Source organism: Chenopodium quinoa, unplaced genomic scaffold (assembly GCF_001683475.1).
Source record: "Chenopodium quinoa cultivar QQ74 unplaced genomic scaffold, ASM168347v1, whole genome shotgun sequence".
NCBI lineage: Eukaryota > Viridiplantae > Streptophyta > Magnoliopsida > Caryophyllales > Amaranthaceae > Chenopodium > Chenopodium quinoa.
Window position 1 is genome coordinate 1,100,313 of NW_018744367.1, and position 17,036 is coordinate 1,117,348.

The 17,036-nt window shown below is 37.0% G+C and overlaps 2 protein-coding genes across 2 annotated transcripts; both read left to right on the forward strand.

The window, feature by feature from the left end:
- Positions 1 to 407: 407 nt before the first annotated feature.
- Positions 408 to 2,941, forward strand: LOC110696431. The gene is made up of 5 exons (XM_021873717.1): positions 408 to 584; positions 666 to 1,673; positions 1,788 to 2,103; positions 2,187 to 2,391; positions 2,434 to 2,941. The coding sequence occupies exons 1-5, from the start codon at positions 408 to 410 to the stop codon at positions 2,939 to 2,941; spliced, it is 2,214 nt and encodes a 737-aa protein (XP_021729409.1).
- Positions 2,942 to 5,243: 2,302 nt separating this feature from the next.
- Positions 5,244 to 15,627, forward strand: LOC110696496 (ethylene-insensitive protein 2-like). Its single transcript, XM_021873790.1, is given in 10 exon segments — positions 5,244 to 5,769; positions 5,958 to 6,005; positions 6,116 to 6,395; positions 6,892 to 6,978; positions 7,081 to 7,191; positions 7,275 to 7,487; positions 9,411 to 9,596; positions 9,680 to 12,418; positions 14,769 to 15,021; positions 15,024 to 15,627. Coding segments are annotated over 8 exon segments (3,975 nt in total). The 5' UTR covers positions 5,244 to 5,769; positions 5,958 to 6,005; positions 6,116 to 6,140; the 3' UTR covers positions 15,155 to 15,627.
- The last annotated feature ends 1,409 nt before the right edge of the window (positions 15,628 to 17,036 follow it).

Genomic DNA, 17,036 nt, shown 5'->3' on the forward strand with positions numbered 1-17,036 from the left:
TAAGGGGAATGGAAGAAGAACAAGAATACATGAGTAGGGGGAGAGGAAGAGGGGGGGGGAAACCTAGAGGGAGAGGTAGGGGAAGAGTTAGGGGTAGAGCTAAGGGGAAAGAAGCACATGTCAAGCTGACAGGAGGTAGGATATGGCATAGTGGACCTGGAAGAGACTTAAAGACATGGTATAGGAAGCAACTGGAGAATGCAGTAGAGACTGAGGCTGAGAGGTTGGCTAGGGAGAGGTATGAGAAGAGAGAAGAAGAGAAGAAGAGACGAGGAAAGAATTAGGGGTTACCACCTATAGAACAAGTCAAACTAGTCTGGGTACTCAGAAGAAGTCCAAGAAAAAGGTTCCAAAGTGAGGGTCAGACATAAGCTAGGATAGATGTGATTGCACCACCTCTGTCTGAGATGAATGTTATCACAAGGCAAGCTTCAGGGTCCTCTGGGGAGATAGTGACATCTTCTAAATCTTCGAAGACATCTAACACATTTGGTAAAAGAATTCCAAGGACTACAGCTAAGAAGAGGGGATTGATTATCAGAACAATTTCTGATGAAGCAACTGAGCCATCAAACCAACTTACTGTGAGTTAGGGTGAAGATGAAGCTATTTTGAGTGATGAAGGGGATGGTGGTGAATTTGATTCTAAAGAAGTTGAAGATTAGGAAGATGATAATGTAGATCAGGAAAATGAAGATGAAGAAGAAATGGATGAAGATGATGTAGGACCAGTTGTTGACAACTTTGATTCTTGGGAAGGCCCTGTGTGGGAGAATGACAATGAAGCTGAAGATTACTTTGCAAAATTGTACAAAAATGGAGAGTTGTACAATGATGAGGAGTTTGGCAAAATTGTCATTAAACCATGGCAATTATTCACAAATAAACAACATTTGAGAGATGTTGTGAGGGATTACTGCATACAAAGTGGGTTTTCTGTAGTTGTGCTCAAGGCATCTAATTTGAGGTGGACAGTTAAATGTTCTGCAAGTAACAATGAGTGGAGGCTGCATGCATCTAGGCTTCTTGATGGTGTCACATGGACAATCAAGTCCATTCAGAACATGGAGCACACTTGTTCTGGTTTAGAGGTGAAGAATCCTATGGTGTCTACCAAGTGGGCTGCAAGAGTGTTGCTTGAGGATATAAGAGCCAACAATGATATCCCTGCCAAATCATTGAACCAGTTACTCTGGCAAAGATATGGAGTACAAATGTCTACAAGTACTCTATATAGGATGAGGTTAAAGGCTCTGAGGGATATTAATGGGGGTCGTGAAATCTTATATGCCCAACTTCCTGACTACTGTGAAATGGTGAGATCAACAAACCCAGGTTCTTCTGCATTCTGTGCTTGGACACCTCAAGATCATATTGATAGGCCTCTACAGTTCCTAAGTATCTTCATATCATTCAAAGGCTGTATAGATGGGTTGCTAGCTGGCTGTAGGAGCTTCATAGGTGTGGATAGGGCTCACTTAAAGGGGAATTATGGTGGTGTCCTGTTATCTGCAGTAGCACTGGATGCAAATAATGAGCTATTCCCCTTTGCTTGGGCAATTGTATCAGTTGAGGACACAGATAATCGGAAGTTCTTTATGTGGCATTTGAAGAACTTGCTCAAAGACAGTGAGAAAGGTGATGAGTGGTGTATTATTTTAGACAGACAGAAGGTATGAAACTTAGCCTCAATTTTCTTTGTTAACTTCCTTGAGCATTTCTTTGTCTTACATCTATCTTTTTTTGTGTAGGGTATTGATGCTGCATTAACTGAGTTGTGACCAAAGGCTGGAAGAAGATATTGCTGCAAGCACCTGGTAAAGAATGGGAAGAAACCATTCCCTGGTCCTTTGATGTTTAGCCTGTTTTGGAGGGCTTGTGGGGCTTATTCTGAGTTCACATTCAAGAAAGCCATGGAACAGCTGCATAAGGTCAATCCAGCTGCTTTAATATGGTTGTCTAAAGCTGGGGACCAATCAGCGTGGACCAAGCACAAATTCAATGAGGCTATCAAATGTGATGTAAACAAAAGCAACTTTGTGGAAAGCTTTAATGCCACATTGGGTATGGAAAGAGCAAGACCTGTTCTGACTTTGTTAGAAGGTAACATATTATTTGTTATGTACATGTAATAATGTGTCTATATTGGTGAATGTAGCATTAACATTTGTGGTGATTAATGTTAGGAATTAGGAGAACAACAATGGTCTGGATGTGCACTAGGAAGCAAGCTTCTGCAAACTGGATAGATGATGATATATGTCCAAGCATCAAGGCCAGACTTAAAGTGATAACTCAAGAGTCCAAGTGTTGCAAGGCATACCCTAATGCCGATGGGTATGAGGTCACTGATGGAAAATCAGTGCTCCTTGTCAGTTTTGCTGAAAAAAGGTGCCTATGTGGGGTATGGTAGATTTTTGGAATTCCTTGCAGGCATGGCATGAGAGCCATCTTGCATGCAAGGCTTGATCCAAAACAGTTTGTACATGAATGGTACTCTATGAGAAGGTACAAAGGTGTATATGCTGGTGGAATCAACTCCATCCCTGATAGTGATCAATGGCTAGACTTTGACATGCCTAAAATTGAACCTCCTGTCATGAAAAGAGGAGTTGGCAGGCCTTGTAGAGAGAGAAGAAGGGATGAAGATGAAGAAAGGAAGGGCAAGAGAAGCAAAACCATTAAGTGCAGCAACTGTCAATGCTATGGGCACAACTCAGCAACATGTAAAGGAGGCCCCACTGCAAAACAAGTTGCTGCTGCTTCCGCCTCTACAAAGGGTAAAGGGAAGCAAGCTGATGTTGCTTCTGCTGCTGCAAAGGATAAAGGCACTGCTGCTTTAGCTTCTGCAAAGGCTAAAGGCAAAGAACCCATGTCTTATTCACAGCCTGCTCCAAAAATGAGGAAGCTTAGTGGAATTAGGTTCTCAACCCAGCCTTAGTAGATGAATGTGTTGGTTGTAATTAGCATAAGTAAATAGCACTGGGAACTGATTTTTTTGGGTATTTGAATCAGTTTATTTTGGGTATTTTGGGGGGGACAGGGCATCTTATGGAAATAGCACTGGAAACTGATTTTTTTGGGAATTATTAGTTTGGATTGTGAACAATTGCTTAAGTTTTAATCTCCAAGTATTGTTCCTTTATGTTTATATTGTGTCCAGCCATGATTTATTATAGTTCATTGATACAGTTGAATAATAGAGCAACAAAACAAAAGAAATTGAATTTGAACAAAGTCCTGATTTTTATTTAATTAGGATGATCAGTACATCCTTCAACTACCTAGATTGTTAAGGACTAAGTACAAACATCCCAATTGCCCTTACATGAAACCCTAATTTCAACTAATTTCCCCCAAATTATCAATCTAGGGTTTACAAATTCATTCACTTAATTAAAGCACAGAAAAACCAAATTAAAAACATCCTAATTGCAATCTTCATCATCTTCTTGCCAAAGCCATCGAAATAACCTTTATCATTGACCTCATCAACAATCCTCACAATATTTTCTTCAGGAACCCATGCAAAAAAGTGACAACTATTGCATTTGTAGTAGGGCCTGTTTGGATTGGAGCGCGTATGTCAGAAAAACGCACGTCTAGAAATCGCTTAAATGAGCAGTAGCAGTAGCGAAGCTTGATTGCTCGAGCTCTTCCCATGGTGGCTGCGTAAAATTGGATGACGAAGATGACAACAATGGAGGAAGTTGGGGGAATTAAGGGAGAAAGGGTTTTTATAACCCGTTGTCTGACTTTTGGGGGAAAAAAGTTAACCATGGTTAACTTTATTAATGATATTTATGTTAAAACACCATCATTAATGTCATCATTAGGAGAAAAAAGATAAGTAGTGTCATTTTGTATAATCCAAAAAGGGGGTTACCGTTGGTGCGTAGTAGAAGTTGGGGGTCACCGTTGAGAATTTCCCTAAAAACTAAAATAGTATCATGTACTTTAGGGTTTGTTTGGCATCGCTGTGGTTTTCTGTTTATTGATTTTTTGTTTTTCAAAATCATATGATATATGTCATATAATGAATTAAAAATTTGTCACACTTATTAAAATCATGATAATTTTGAAAACTGACAATAAAAAAGTGGAAACACCTTTTTCTTGTTTATTGTTTTTGATTTTTTGTTTAAAAAAAAAAGAAAATTGATGAAATCGAAAAACGATGCCAAACAAGCCCTTAGATTATAGTTTCCATACATATTCTATAATTTCTAATTGAAAAATCAACATGTACCTAGTATGCGATAACTTCATTATTAATATTTATTATCGGCATTGCCTTTATTGTTGCTTAACAATTGTTGATCCTTTGTCGCTATTTGCCAACATATATACTAACAATATTACTAGGTGCAAACATGTTGATCGCATGTTTGGTTATGTTTAAGTAAGGAATGAAATATTTTCTATCTTGTATTGAAAGAAGTTTCCACATATTCAGACATGTGACTGAAAGTTGATACAGACCTGCATGCGTTGCACGCTTTAATTTTGTTTATAACTGGTACCTTTTTTTTTTTTGGTAGTAACTTAACATTTAGACATTACTTTGAGGTTGTTAAAAATCTCAAATTTAATATTACTTTGATGTTGATATTAGTCGATTTTGGCGGATTATGCTTCATCCGGTGAAGTTCATACTTTCATCTGCAAAACCCTCAACCAGTTTTCCTCTTTTAAAAGATCCTTCTTTTTCACTTCAACTTCGTCTTCTTTAACCGCGTTTCGTCAAAAACAAAACTCTCAAACCATAAAATCAATCACAAAACCCTAATCAACCAACATCCAAACATCACTTCACCATTACTCAACCCCAATATTCACGGATTTCATACGTAAAATTGACCTCATATAAACTCTATAAAAACAATCTTATCTCTAAATAACCCCTATTATTAAGATCTCAACCTCATTTAATTACTAAAATCGAGGTAATAAATAAAATAATTAACATCAATAATTTTAAAAAAAATCAATAAAAAGTTTATAAAAAATAGGAAGAAAGCGAAAGTATCGAGTCAACCCTTGAACCAATGCAAGAACTAGTAGAAGATTTTTTCACTCTACCTGGACTTCCTCATGACTCTCTCACTTTCTCTCTCTATTATCTCATTTGATATCAATATTATTATAATAACATTATTATTATTATTAAAAACATTATAATACTATGGTTATTATTATTTTATTATATAGTTTTATAATTATAATTATTTCTTTCCCTCCTCTTAACATTTTCTCTCTCTTTTCTTTCTCTCTCTTCCCGCTTCCATTGAAGGAACCTTCACTCTTTCTCTCTCCTCTTCTTCATCCTTAGTCTCTGAAACTCCCACCATTTTTACACCTTCCATTTTTCTTCTTTCTCTCTCCTCTTTCTCAACTTCATCTCTTCAACTGAAGCAGATTGAGTTTTTTTAATCAAAAACCCTAATTAATTAATTTATTACTGAGAAAATCAATTTTATTTTGATACTCTGATATAGTTTAGTTTTTGGAGATTGAATTAAGGGAGGATAATTTTTGTGCCGGTTTTATTCATGTCATTTTGTTCGCGCACGAGTTCGTTCTCGATTTGATTCTGATTCGAGTGAGAGTATTCAGTAGAGGTGATCTTTTTTAATCAACGATTTGATAGTTTAAACGTTGGTTTTTGGTTTTTTACATTGGTTTTCAGAATATTAGATCGATATATATTTCATCAGGATTTTTGTTTGAATCTTTTTTGGGAATTGGAGTTTCATCAGTTTAATCAAGGTATGATTACATTTATGCTGATTTAACTTTTTGTTTTTATGGTGAATTTGTGATTTTGGGAATCCCCAAATTTGATTTTTTTCATAATTTTTTTTTTTATAAATTTATGTTTTGTATAGTATTTGATTGTGATATTTTATGCTGGAAATGATTGAATTAATTTGAGAATTTTTTTTTACAAGATTCAGTTGTAAGTCCCAAGGAGATGATCGGTAATTGTGTTGACTTCTGCAAATGTGAGTTTATTGAGTTACAGCAGATCTTTTTGGTTGTTCTAAGTTTTTCTGGAAATGATAGTTGCAGTGTTTAGTTGATTTTTCTTAGAATTTTATGTTCAAATTTTCAGTGTTTTAGTCTGTGAAAAATCGAAAATGGAGGCGGGAAGTTCACATGTACAGCGTATGGCAGTAGGAGGCGTTTCAAACGGGCTTTTTCCGCTCCTGGCTCCGGTGCTTCTTATCTCAATTGGGTATATCGATCCTGGGAAATGGGCGTCCTGTATCGATACCGGTGCTCGTTTCGGGGTTGATCTTGTGTGGTTTGCATTCGCCTTTAACTTAATGGGAGTTTTGTGTCATTATTTATGTGCTCATATTACTGTGATCAGTGGAAAAAATCTTGCTCAGGTATAATTTTTGGCCACTTTAATTCTGTTCTGCATTTTTATCCTTACCGTTTGCTGTTTGCGGCGAACCGGAATTATACGTATTTTTGCTGATAATTTGATATGAAGCCTTTTGCTTCAATGTTGTGTGGTTCTCTTTTTATGGCACTTTTTGGTCTTCCTGATTGTTAAAAGATTTCGATTTTGGTGTTTCGTTTGTTTTGCAAGTTTTTCTCACAACATCTGCTTATTTATTTGTAATTTGTTAACTTTTTTAAAATTTTATTTATTTTATTATCCGTCGAATGGATTAAAGGGATATGTTAAGTTTGGATGTTTTATTTTTTTCTTTCCCTTCAATTTTAGGGCTTTAATTCAGAATCTTTTGAAAATAAAGGATAAAAGAAAAGGGGAAAAAAGGAACATAATCCTGCATTAATTTGACTGCTTGTTTCAAATTTACTCTTGCATACGTGTCATTGATCGTGATATGTTACCTTTTTTCCATGATGCTGAAGATTTGCAGCGAAGAGTATGACAAGCTCACATGTTTTTTTCTGGGAATTCAAGCAGAGCTGTCTGCCATTACTTTGGATCTTACTATGGTAAGTTAGCTTCCCTTCATGTTGTGAAATATGATTATGGCGTCATGACCCTTCTTCGTGATCTGCATTGTTTACGACTTGTTCTTGTCTTCTCCCTCCCAGATTATTGGAATTGCACATGGGCTCAACATGATTTTTGGCTTGGATTTATTCACTTGCATCCTATTGACTGCGCTGAATGTTGTGCTATATCCACTTTTTTCCACCCTGTTGGTGAGCTATTCTACTTTCACATCCTTCTGGGTGGAGCTCAAATTTTTGATAGTGTTTCTGTTGTCAATCTTTCTTTATTTCAGGAAAGCTCCAAGGTTAAGTTCTTGGTAGTATGCTTGGCAGGAATAACATTTGCTGGCTATGTGCTTGGCATGCTACTCAGTCTTCCTGAGTTACCGGCACCTTCGAATAGTTTGCTATCGAAGTTGAGCGGTGAGAGTGCCTTTTCTTTAATGAGTTTACTTGGAGCAAGTGTCATGCCGCACAATTTTTATCTCCATTCTTCCATTGTACAGGTAATGTGTTCACCTATTCAATATAATACTTTTTGACTTTTCTGTCATTTAGTATTTCTTGTATGCATTTTCATCACGTGTCTGACTTTATGATGCCACCAAATGGAAGATGGCATATTAAAAAATCGTATCTTGAAGGTAGGGTTAGATATTACCTTATAATCAATGAACTCCTGATGACTTTTTACAATGCAAAAGAGTTAGATTTGCACTCATTCAATAACTCTATAGTCTATAATAAAGTAGAATTTTTTTACCTCCCAAATCACTTCTTACCTCGCCCAAATGCTTCTAAGATTTTTTTAGTCAACTGGCTAGGAAAAATAGTTTACAATTACTACTATACTACTTTTTACTCTTAAAAAAATGTATGCAACTCTCTTTTTGTGTATCTATATCATTCACAATTTTATTAATCCATTCGGAAAGCAACTTAAAACACCTCATTTAGATGGCTACTTGGAGGTTTTTTTTTTTTTAAATTTTTTAATAATTTTTTTTAAGCCAATTACTTGGCAAAATATTTTACAATAAATACTATACTGTTTTTACTCCTAAAAATATGCAACTACTTTTTCAGCTATCTACACAATTCACAATTAATCCATATAAAAAATAATTTAAAATCTATCTTGGAAATGATTAATCTATTTTATATTTTTCCCAAAATCATTTATTACAACATTGTAACTTATGAACTTAAAAAGGTACAAGTAATTTTATTATTGTTAATTGTACAATAATAAAATTACTTGGTAACTTTTTAGAAATATATTGTATTATACGAAGTAAAATTATTTCCTAAGCTGAATTATTTAGAAATATATTGTATTATACGAAGTAAGAGTATTTCCTAAGTTGATAGGGTAGAGAGAGAGAGAGAGAGAGATAGAAAGATGGAGTGATGGACCGAGAGGTAGAGTGAACCGTTAGCCAATAGAGTAAAGTTGCAATGTTGCTAAATGGGGAAATGATGGAGTGATGGACACTCATGGACCCATTTGGTGAGGAGAGAGGTAGAAGGAACCATTAGCCAAACAGAGCAATGTTGCTATCATTTGGCAACTTCGTGAATGGGAAATGATGGAGTGATGGACACTCATGGACCCATTTGGTGAGGAGAGAGGTAGAAGGAACCATTAGCCAAACAGAGCAATGTTGCTATCATTTGGCAACTTCCTAAATGGGAAATGTTGTGATTGAAAAAAAAAAAAAAAAAAGGAATTGAAGCACATAGTTGAACTTTTCTAAACTCATGGACCCATTTGGTGAGGAGAGAGGTAGAAGGAACCATTAGCCAAACAGAGCAATGTTGCTATCATTTGGCAACTTCCTAAGTGGGAAATGTTGTGATTGAAAAAAAAAAAAAAAAAACGGAATTGAAGCACATAGTTGAACTTTTCTAAATACATGCTCCTCTACTGCCTTGATCAGAGTGTATGATACATGATAGAATTAGGGATTTTCGTATACTGATTAGACACAGGGACTTCCCTTTCATCTCACTACCTATGCCAAACTAAGTTACTATTTGACCTTTCTTAATTTATTTCACTAATGTAAGCTTCTGGAAGGCAATATATTCTGTATCATATTATAAGTAGAAAATTGGTGTCAAAACGTAATCTTTATCATTGATTTGTGTAATCTTTAAAATATTGGACAATTAAGGAATGAAGCCATCCATGTTAATATGTTATATCGAGGAGGGTAATTAGAAGATGAGTGTTTCAACTAACTGCTTCTGCTTTCTATTAATTTGCTCATGATGCCAATGCATGCCTGGTTGAAATTTATTTCTAATTGTCATTGTATGTACCCTACATTATGCTGATGTTGTATTGTTTTATCTTTGGCCTTGGAGACTGTCCATATTGTGTTTCTTTTTTTTTTTTTTTTTTTCCTGACTGTATTCTGTTGCAGCGATATCAAGGGCCAGTCTATGTGCAGAAGGGTTCAAGATCTCAGGATAATATTATCATTAGCCTCACTGTTTCCAGTGGCATATTCTTAGTGAATTATGTGCTAATGAATTCAGCTGCTAATGTCTTCTACAGCAATGGCCTTGGTTTGCTTAGCTATCCAGACGCAATGTCTCTTCTAGATCAGGTTTCTTTGTCTCTTGTGTTTTTTTTAATCTCTCTATTGACACAAATCCGTGCTTACTGAAGTCCTTGTATTAATTAATGCAGGCATACAGGAACCCTCTAATACCCTTTGCCTCATTTTTGCTTTTGTTTTTGGCCAACCAAATCATGGCATCAAGCTGGGAGTTTTGTGGAGAAGGTGGGGAAACGATGTTGCACAACTTCTTCAACATGGATCTTCCTGAGTGGCTTCATCGCGCTACAATCAGAATTTTTGCTGTTGTGCCTGTACTGTTTTGTTTGTGGCAGTCAGGAGCTGAAGGAATGTACCATATGCTAATGTGCACCCAGGTCATGGTGGCTCTTCTGCTCCCACCTTCTATGATACCTCTTTTCCGAATTGCCTCATCTAGACCTATTATGGGTCTGAACAAGCTTTCACCTATTCTGGAGTTTGTTGTCCTTCTTTCATTCATAGGAATGCTTGGTTTAGAGCTTATTTTTGTTGTGGAGATGATATTTGGTGAGAGTGATTGGGTTGGTAATTTGCGTTGGAGTATGGGGATTAATGCGACATCTATGGCTTATGTTTTTCTCCTTGTCACTGCTTGCATCTCTCTTAGTTTCATGCTTTGGCTGGCAGCCACTCCTTTAAAATCCGCAACTGCTCGATTGGAATCTTCGCCTTGGATCTGGGACAGTCAGCAAGTTTTACCTGAATCATATACAGAGAGGGAGGAAAATGATGTTATTGAAACTAGGTTTCTTGACGAGGAACATGTTAATAAGCCAGAATCTTTGCCGTTGCAGGAGAATTCCTTCTGTAGTCATCCAGACATGCCAACTCCTAATTACGACATTAGTCTGCCCGAAACAATTATGGATACTGTTCAGGAGCCTCATGCAACTGCTGTTGAAGAAAATTTGGGAGAACATATTCCTGTTGTCTCTTCAAAATGCCATTCTGAACCAGTGCAATCAACTGCCTCTGTTGAATCAGTGCCAATCTCCAGTGCTGTAACTAAGCCTTCTGATGATTCACGTATGGCATCTAGTCCTATGAAAAATGAACGAGCTAATCCAGCTGTGAAAATCTTGAGCATTGAGGGTGACACAGCACCTGAAAAGGATGATGAAGGGGATACCTGGGAGTCTGAGGAATCTTCTAAAGATATTCCTGGAGTTGGTCCACCAGCCTCAGCAGACGGACCAGGATCATTTAGAAGTCTTAGTGGAAAACATGATGATGGCGGGCCTAGTGCTGGTAGTCTTTCAAGATTGTCAGGGTTGGGTCGTGCTGCAAGACGTCAATTGGCCGCAGCCCTTGATGAATTTTGGGGACAGCTTTATGATTTCCATGGCCAAATCACACAAGAGGCAAAATCCAAGAAATTAGATAGTGTGTTTGGCTTAAACTCTAAGCCTCACTTGTCGCTATCAAGTTCTGATTCTGCTGGAAAAGAGTACGGGAAAGAGTATGGAATGCAGTTTCAATCTTTGGGAGGCAGAGTATCGGATAATCCAATAAACATGAATTTATATGATGCTCAAAATCAATTGAAGCTTCAAAATAATATAGAGTCAGCATATAGGGCACATGCAAATAAAACATCTGCTGCATTATGGTCCAAACAGATGCAGTATTTGGACAGCTATGGGCAGAGTTCTAGTCGTAATATGCTTGATGCTGGTGAAAGACGTTATCAGAGTTTGCACCTCCCTCCATCTTCTGATGTTTCGGATCATCAGCCTGCAACTGTACATGGTTATCAATATGCCTCTTATCTTAATCGATTGGCCAAGGAAAGATCTGATTATGCGGTTGGTACTTATGCGAATACACTTCAGAAATCCCCATCTTTGGCCCCCAACAATTATAGAGAGTCTCTTGCTTTTGCTTTAGGGCAAAATACAAATGGATTTAACTCTGTTCAGTCATCTAGGATTCAGAATCTTGCTGTACAAAGAAATAGTGCCTTGCAATCTGACAACCTTCGTTATGATCCTTCTTCTGCAGCACTTTCTGAAAGTAACAGCACCAAGAAATATCACAGTTTGCCGGACATTTCTGGACTTTCTGTTCCTCTCCGGAACTTATATGCATCAGATAGAAGTACAAGATTTGACAATCCTAACTCCTCTATGGGTTTTGGATCATCAGTTGGCCGGACTTCTTATGATCCATCCTCACTTTCAAGTACAAGATTGAGGTCTGTGCCCCCCCTGGCATTTGATGAGCTTTCTCCGACTATGGCATATCGAGATTCTGTGTCATTGAGATTAAATTCAGGGGCTGATGCAAATTCTCTTTGGTCTAAACAGCCTTTTGAACAGTTTGGTGTGGCTAATAAGCTCACTGATCTTGGAACTCTGGCAGCTGATAATGAGCCTTCCATGATGACTCCAGAGCCTCCTTCAGCTGCAGAGATGGAGAGCAAATTGCTGCAATCTTTGAGGCATTGCATTTTGAAGCTTCTGAAACTGGAAGGATCTGAGTGGTTATTTAGGTCAAATGACGGTGTAGACGAAGATCTCATTGATCGGGTGGCTATGAGGGAAAGGTTTGTATATGAAGTTGAGTCTCAAGATTTTAAACAATCACCTCACACAGGTGACCCTCAGTATCCGTATTCTGAGAGGAAGTCTGGTGCTACAATCAGGGGTGATGACATTTTTGCGAATATGATTTCTTCAGTCCCACAGTGTGGAGAGGGCTGTGTTTGGAAAGCAGATCTTGTTGTAAGCTTTGGTGTGTGGTGCATCCGTCGTATCCTAGAACTTTCACTCATGGAAAGCCGGCCTGAACTTTGGGGCAAATACACTTATGTTCTAAACCGTCTTCAGGTAACTCGTCTAATTTTACCTCAATACTTAGATTATTATCCTGATATCTCATTGTGCTCGAATTGCTATTTATTATTGTAACTTGTCAATCATGATTATAGACACAATTGGATTTATTTCCATTTTTGTTATTGGTCTGATCATGATTTTGGTGTCATGATTTGAGATCTTGCTTAGCTTGGTGGATTTGGGTGCCAAATTTGCAAAAATTATATGCATTGATAGAATGGAACCTATTTGTTGGATATAGATATATTTTCATTGATGGAGGGAGTTAGAGAGAGGAGACTGACAGTCATTTCTAGTCTAAGGAAACAGATTAGCTGCACTCCAATCTTGATTAATGTCTGAGAAAGGAATTTTTTTTAAGACTTATGCACATGAGCCTTAAGAGAGCTATAAACATGTCTGTCACAAATAGTATAATAATAAACAAAGCTAATCTAAACATATCTACTCACTTGGTCAAATAGCATAATGTTATTTCTCTCTAGTCATGTCATTCATGTAATAAACAAGAAGACTAATCAACACAGTATCTTTTGCCACAAAGCCCCACTGGACTTATGTAAGAAGTCTGTAGGTGTTCAAAAATTATATGCTGCAGCAGAAACAGTAGGGCACATTTTTTTTCACCTGTAAAGCCTTTGAGCCTTGTTATATCACTAAAAGGAAGTCAGCATTGTAAAATCAAGGGTACACTATCTGAATAGGATGAAATGATAAGACACCCCAAGTTTGGGTTGTCTTCCCATACTTGTCCTAAGTGTTCTATTTATTAATAATCCCTAGTTTTAGTTTATTTCAATTCTGTTTTCCAACTGAATGTAACCCTTGGGTAAAAATAAGTCAAAATGCCACATAGAACGTCCTTTCCTAATTTGACGTATGTATTAGTTGTCTTATCTTCTTTTCCTCTCTCCTCTTTACCTCCCTCCTCTCACTTCATTCCTTGCTCTCTCCTGTAATACATGTATGCCTTGTCTTTCTCTGCTTTAAGTTTGCCAAGCCTGCTACTTGTCCTGTTGTCGCTTTTGGCTGCTGCAGAGCTCTCTCCTCCTCTTTATCATGCATTGCTTCCTCCCTTCCTCCTTACTGCTGGGATGGCGGTGTTATTTCTTATCTGATAAATTCCATCTGTCACCTCTCCTAATCACCTACCTATTATTTGACAATTTCATCGCCTCTCTCCTCCATCTCTGGAAAAATGGAATTATGATTTTGAATTTGGTGTTGGTGGGATGAGGGAAGGTTGGTGTTGCTTAAAGATTGGTTGGGTCTTGACCCCTGACCTTCGAAATGGGTGTTGGTTTCCTGTGGTTGTATTTAGGGTTGAATAGGGGCCAAGGTTGGTTTTAATTGCAAGAGATGGAAGAACATGGAGTTTGATAATCTGGTAATATTAGCAAGTAGGGCAATTAGATAAAAATTGATTGAATCAATATGATTTTTCTTTAACATTTAACGCCTTGAACGTTGATAGTTAATTTAAAATGATTGATCGTTATCATGAAATCATTGTAGTGAGAGCTAGAAAATCATGCATGAATGCACACTGTTTAAATAAAAAATGAATTAACTGATATATTTTCTGGATTTTTGCCTGGTTTTTGGGTATTTTGTGCATGTGAGATTATTCTCCAGATTGTCCTTTGGTTATTCTAGATTTCTACTTGATTTTGAGGTTGGGTTAACATTGTAGAATTGTAGTGGTGGGTTGGGTAGGTTGTGGCTATCATAAGGGGGCTGGGGAAGAAAGCTGGAAGGTGTTGGTGGTGACTAGTGAAGGGTGCCGATGGGCCAGTATGTGAGCAGATAAAAGATACAGATGGAAAGGGAATTTGCCTGTGTCACCAGGACCAATGTGGAACACATCCTAAAATTTGGGGGTTGTATAACTTGGGTTTTTTATCTTATCAATTTTTCCGTCTGAATGTTAGCAAATCCCAAATCAATTAGGTGATGGTATTATCTTAAAAAGTTTAGCTAATGCACATAAAGGTTTTTATACACTTGGAACTTTAGGCTCCATGTACAGAATCACAGAAATATGAGTTTTATCCTATTGACCCCAAATAAGGTTATGTTTAGTTAACCTGATTTAGGTACCATATTTCTTATTTCAGACGGATAAGAAAAAAAAGTTCAGAGTCTGTGTATACCTACTATCTGAGGTATTCTGCTTAGGCTTGTAAACTGGATGCTCTCCTTTCCTTTTTGTTATTGGTCACAAGTCCATATTGGCTTTGTGCAATGTGTTGGGGTGTGGACAAAGGAGGCTCATGTACATCCTTTCAGATAATTACATGTAATAAAATTTTAACAATGCCTAATTTTACCTTTATGTCAGGGTGTTGTTGATGTGGCTTTCTTCAAACCTCGGTCTCCAATGTCTCCATGCTTTTGCCTTCAAATACCAGCCACATATCAGATGAGATCAAGTCCACCTGTTTCAAATGGTATGTTACCCCCGGCATCCAGACCAGTAAGCAGGGGAAAGGTTACAACTTCAGCAATGCTTCTAGAAGTAATCAAGGATGTTGAGATCGCAATTTCATGTCGGAAGGGCCGGTCTGGCACTGCAGCAGGGGATGTTGCCTTCCCAAAGGGAAAGAAAATCTGGCTTCCGTCTTAAAACGCTACAAACGTCGCCTATCAAACAAGCCAGTGGGAACGTATGATAGCACTCCTGGATCTCGCAAGCTTTCAGCCTCAGCAGCATCTTATGGGTCATAGCAGGTAATGGACACAGTCGCTATTTTCTGAACTGTGAACTGTTCATTTTTGGAAGCTAGTTCAATCTTTTGATCATAGCGATGGAGTTGTAACTGGGTTGATTACCTATCCAGGTAAACCCCCTTGTGTATTGGAGAAGTCTTTGGTGGAAATCTTTTCTTTTGAATCTCAGTGTATACATAGGACCGCATTGCTAGTTGTTTAAGTTGCCAAATGATAGTAAGATGAATAGAGGTAGAGAAATCGGTATGCCATATGTCTGATAAATGATCAGTTGGCTTATACATCTATATGCAATTGGTTTAGATTTTGATAGCTGAAACTAACAATGTGCAGCCTTTGCCCCTTGCTCAATGATTCAACCTTACAATGTAAGATTGGTAGTTGATACTATTCGATACGAGGACTGTAGAGTCGTAGATCATTTATCCTTGATGGTAGTATCACTGCTTTCTCTCGAAGCTTGCAGATTAGATTTTATAAATGTACGTCTGTATCTGCTTTTTTTAGTTCTTCAGCTTGTGTGATGAACCAGCATGTAACAGTTTCCACCCCCTCATTCATTGTTGTCGATCGACACCAAAAAAGGTCAAATGACCATTTAACCCTTGGATTAGGGGGGGGGGGGTTAAATCTCTATGATTCTCCTATTGTTCGAATAAATTCTATGTTTTACTCCCAAAGGAGTCACGGATCCAATTTTAGGAGTTCTCAATATCTCATGTATTGCCTTTATGTTCAATGGCCAAGAAAATGGTCATCGAAATTAAGAAAATAATTGGGGAAGTATGATAGGGAAATGCAAGAATCAGAATTTTAAATTAAACAATAGTTAGGAAAAAAAATAAAAGGAGTAGATTTAGAAAAACAAGGATAAATTAAAAGGGTAAAAAAATTGTGTACCAAATGCTTCAAAATTGAGAAAGATAAAATATAATCATTATTTTGAAACATTCAAAAGAGAAAAGAATAACCATCAATTTGAAACAAGTTAAATTTACACTTTATTTTAGGCTTCTATCTAAAATTTGTATTTCTATTTTAGGAAAGACTTTAATATTATTTTAAAACAAGTCTTTTTCCCCAACTAAAATTTAGGATCCATACTATTTATAGTTAAATAGAAAAAAATTAAAAAAAACCTAAAACCCCGTATTGCACGCCATGTAATGTAAACTCATCAATTTCATTTTTCTAATAATAATACAATGAATTGATGATTTGATATCAAAACAACTTAGTAGTTATTACCAAATAATCATGAAAAGTGTCAAATAATGTGGGATGTAGAGCACTCACATTTTGGAGAGATGAATAAGAATGCATAAAAATGTATGGACCTGTATAATATAATTTTTTTGTTCAAAATTGTAAGGAAATACCTTGGTTTTAGTTGAGTTTGTTGATCCAACACAAGTATAATATAGATCTAATTGGGGAACACTCATACAAATAACCGCAAAGAATGCTCTCAATGGAAAAACACAATCCCTAGAAGAGAGAGATTAACTCTAATGAAAAACCAAAGAGGAAAATCACGGATTGGAGTTTCAATAAGGATGATAATGATGAGGATGATGTCTCAGATTATGAGGAGATTCCAGAAGACATTCTAAAGGATGAAAGATGTCCGGTGATCCAATTGTCAAAAGAAGAGAAGAAGCAATTGCGCAGACCATGGAAGACATCTCTCATTATCAAACTTTGTTCCCGATGAAGTTCCAATTAAAGTGTTAACAGCTTGGGTTCGAATTCCAAATCCCCCTGTGGAATACTTCAATATCAATTTTCTAAACAAGATTGGATTGAAAATTGGAAAAGTGCTAAGAATGGATAAAACCACGGCTCAAGTAGAACGTGGACAATTCACTAGACTTAGTGT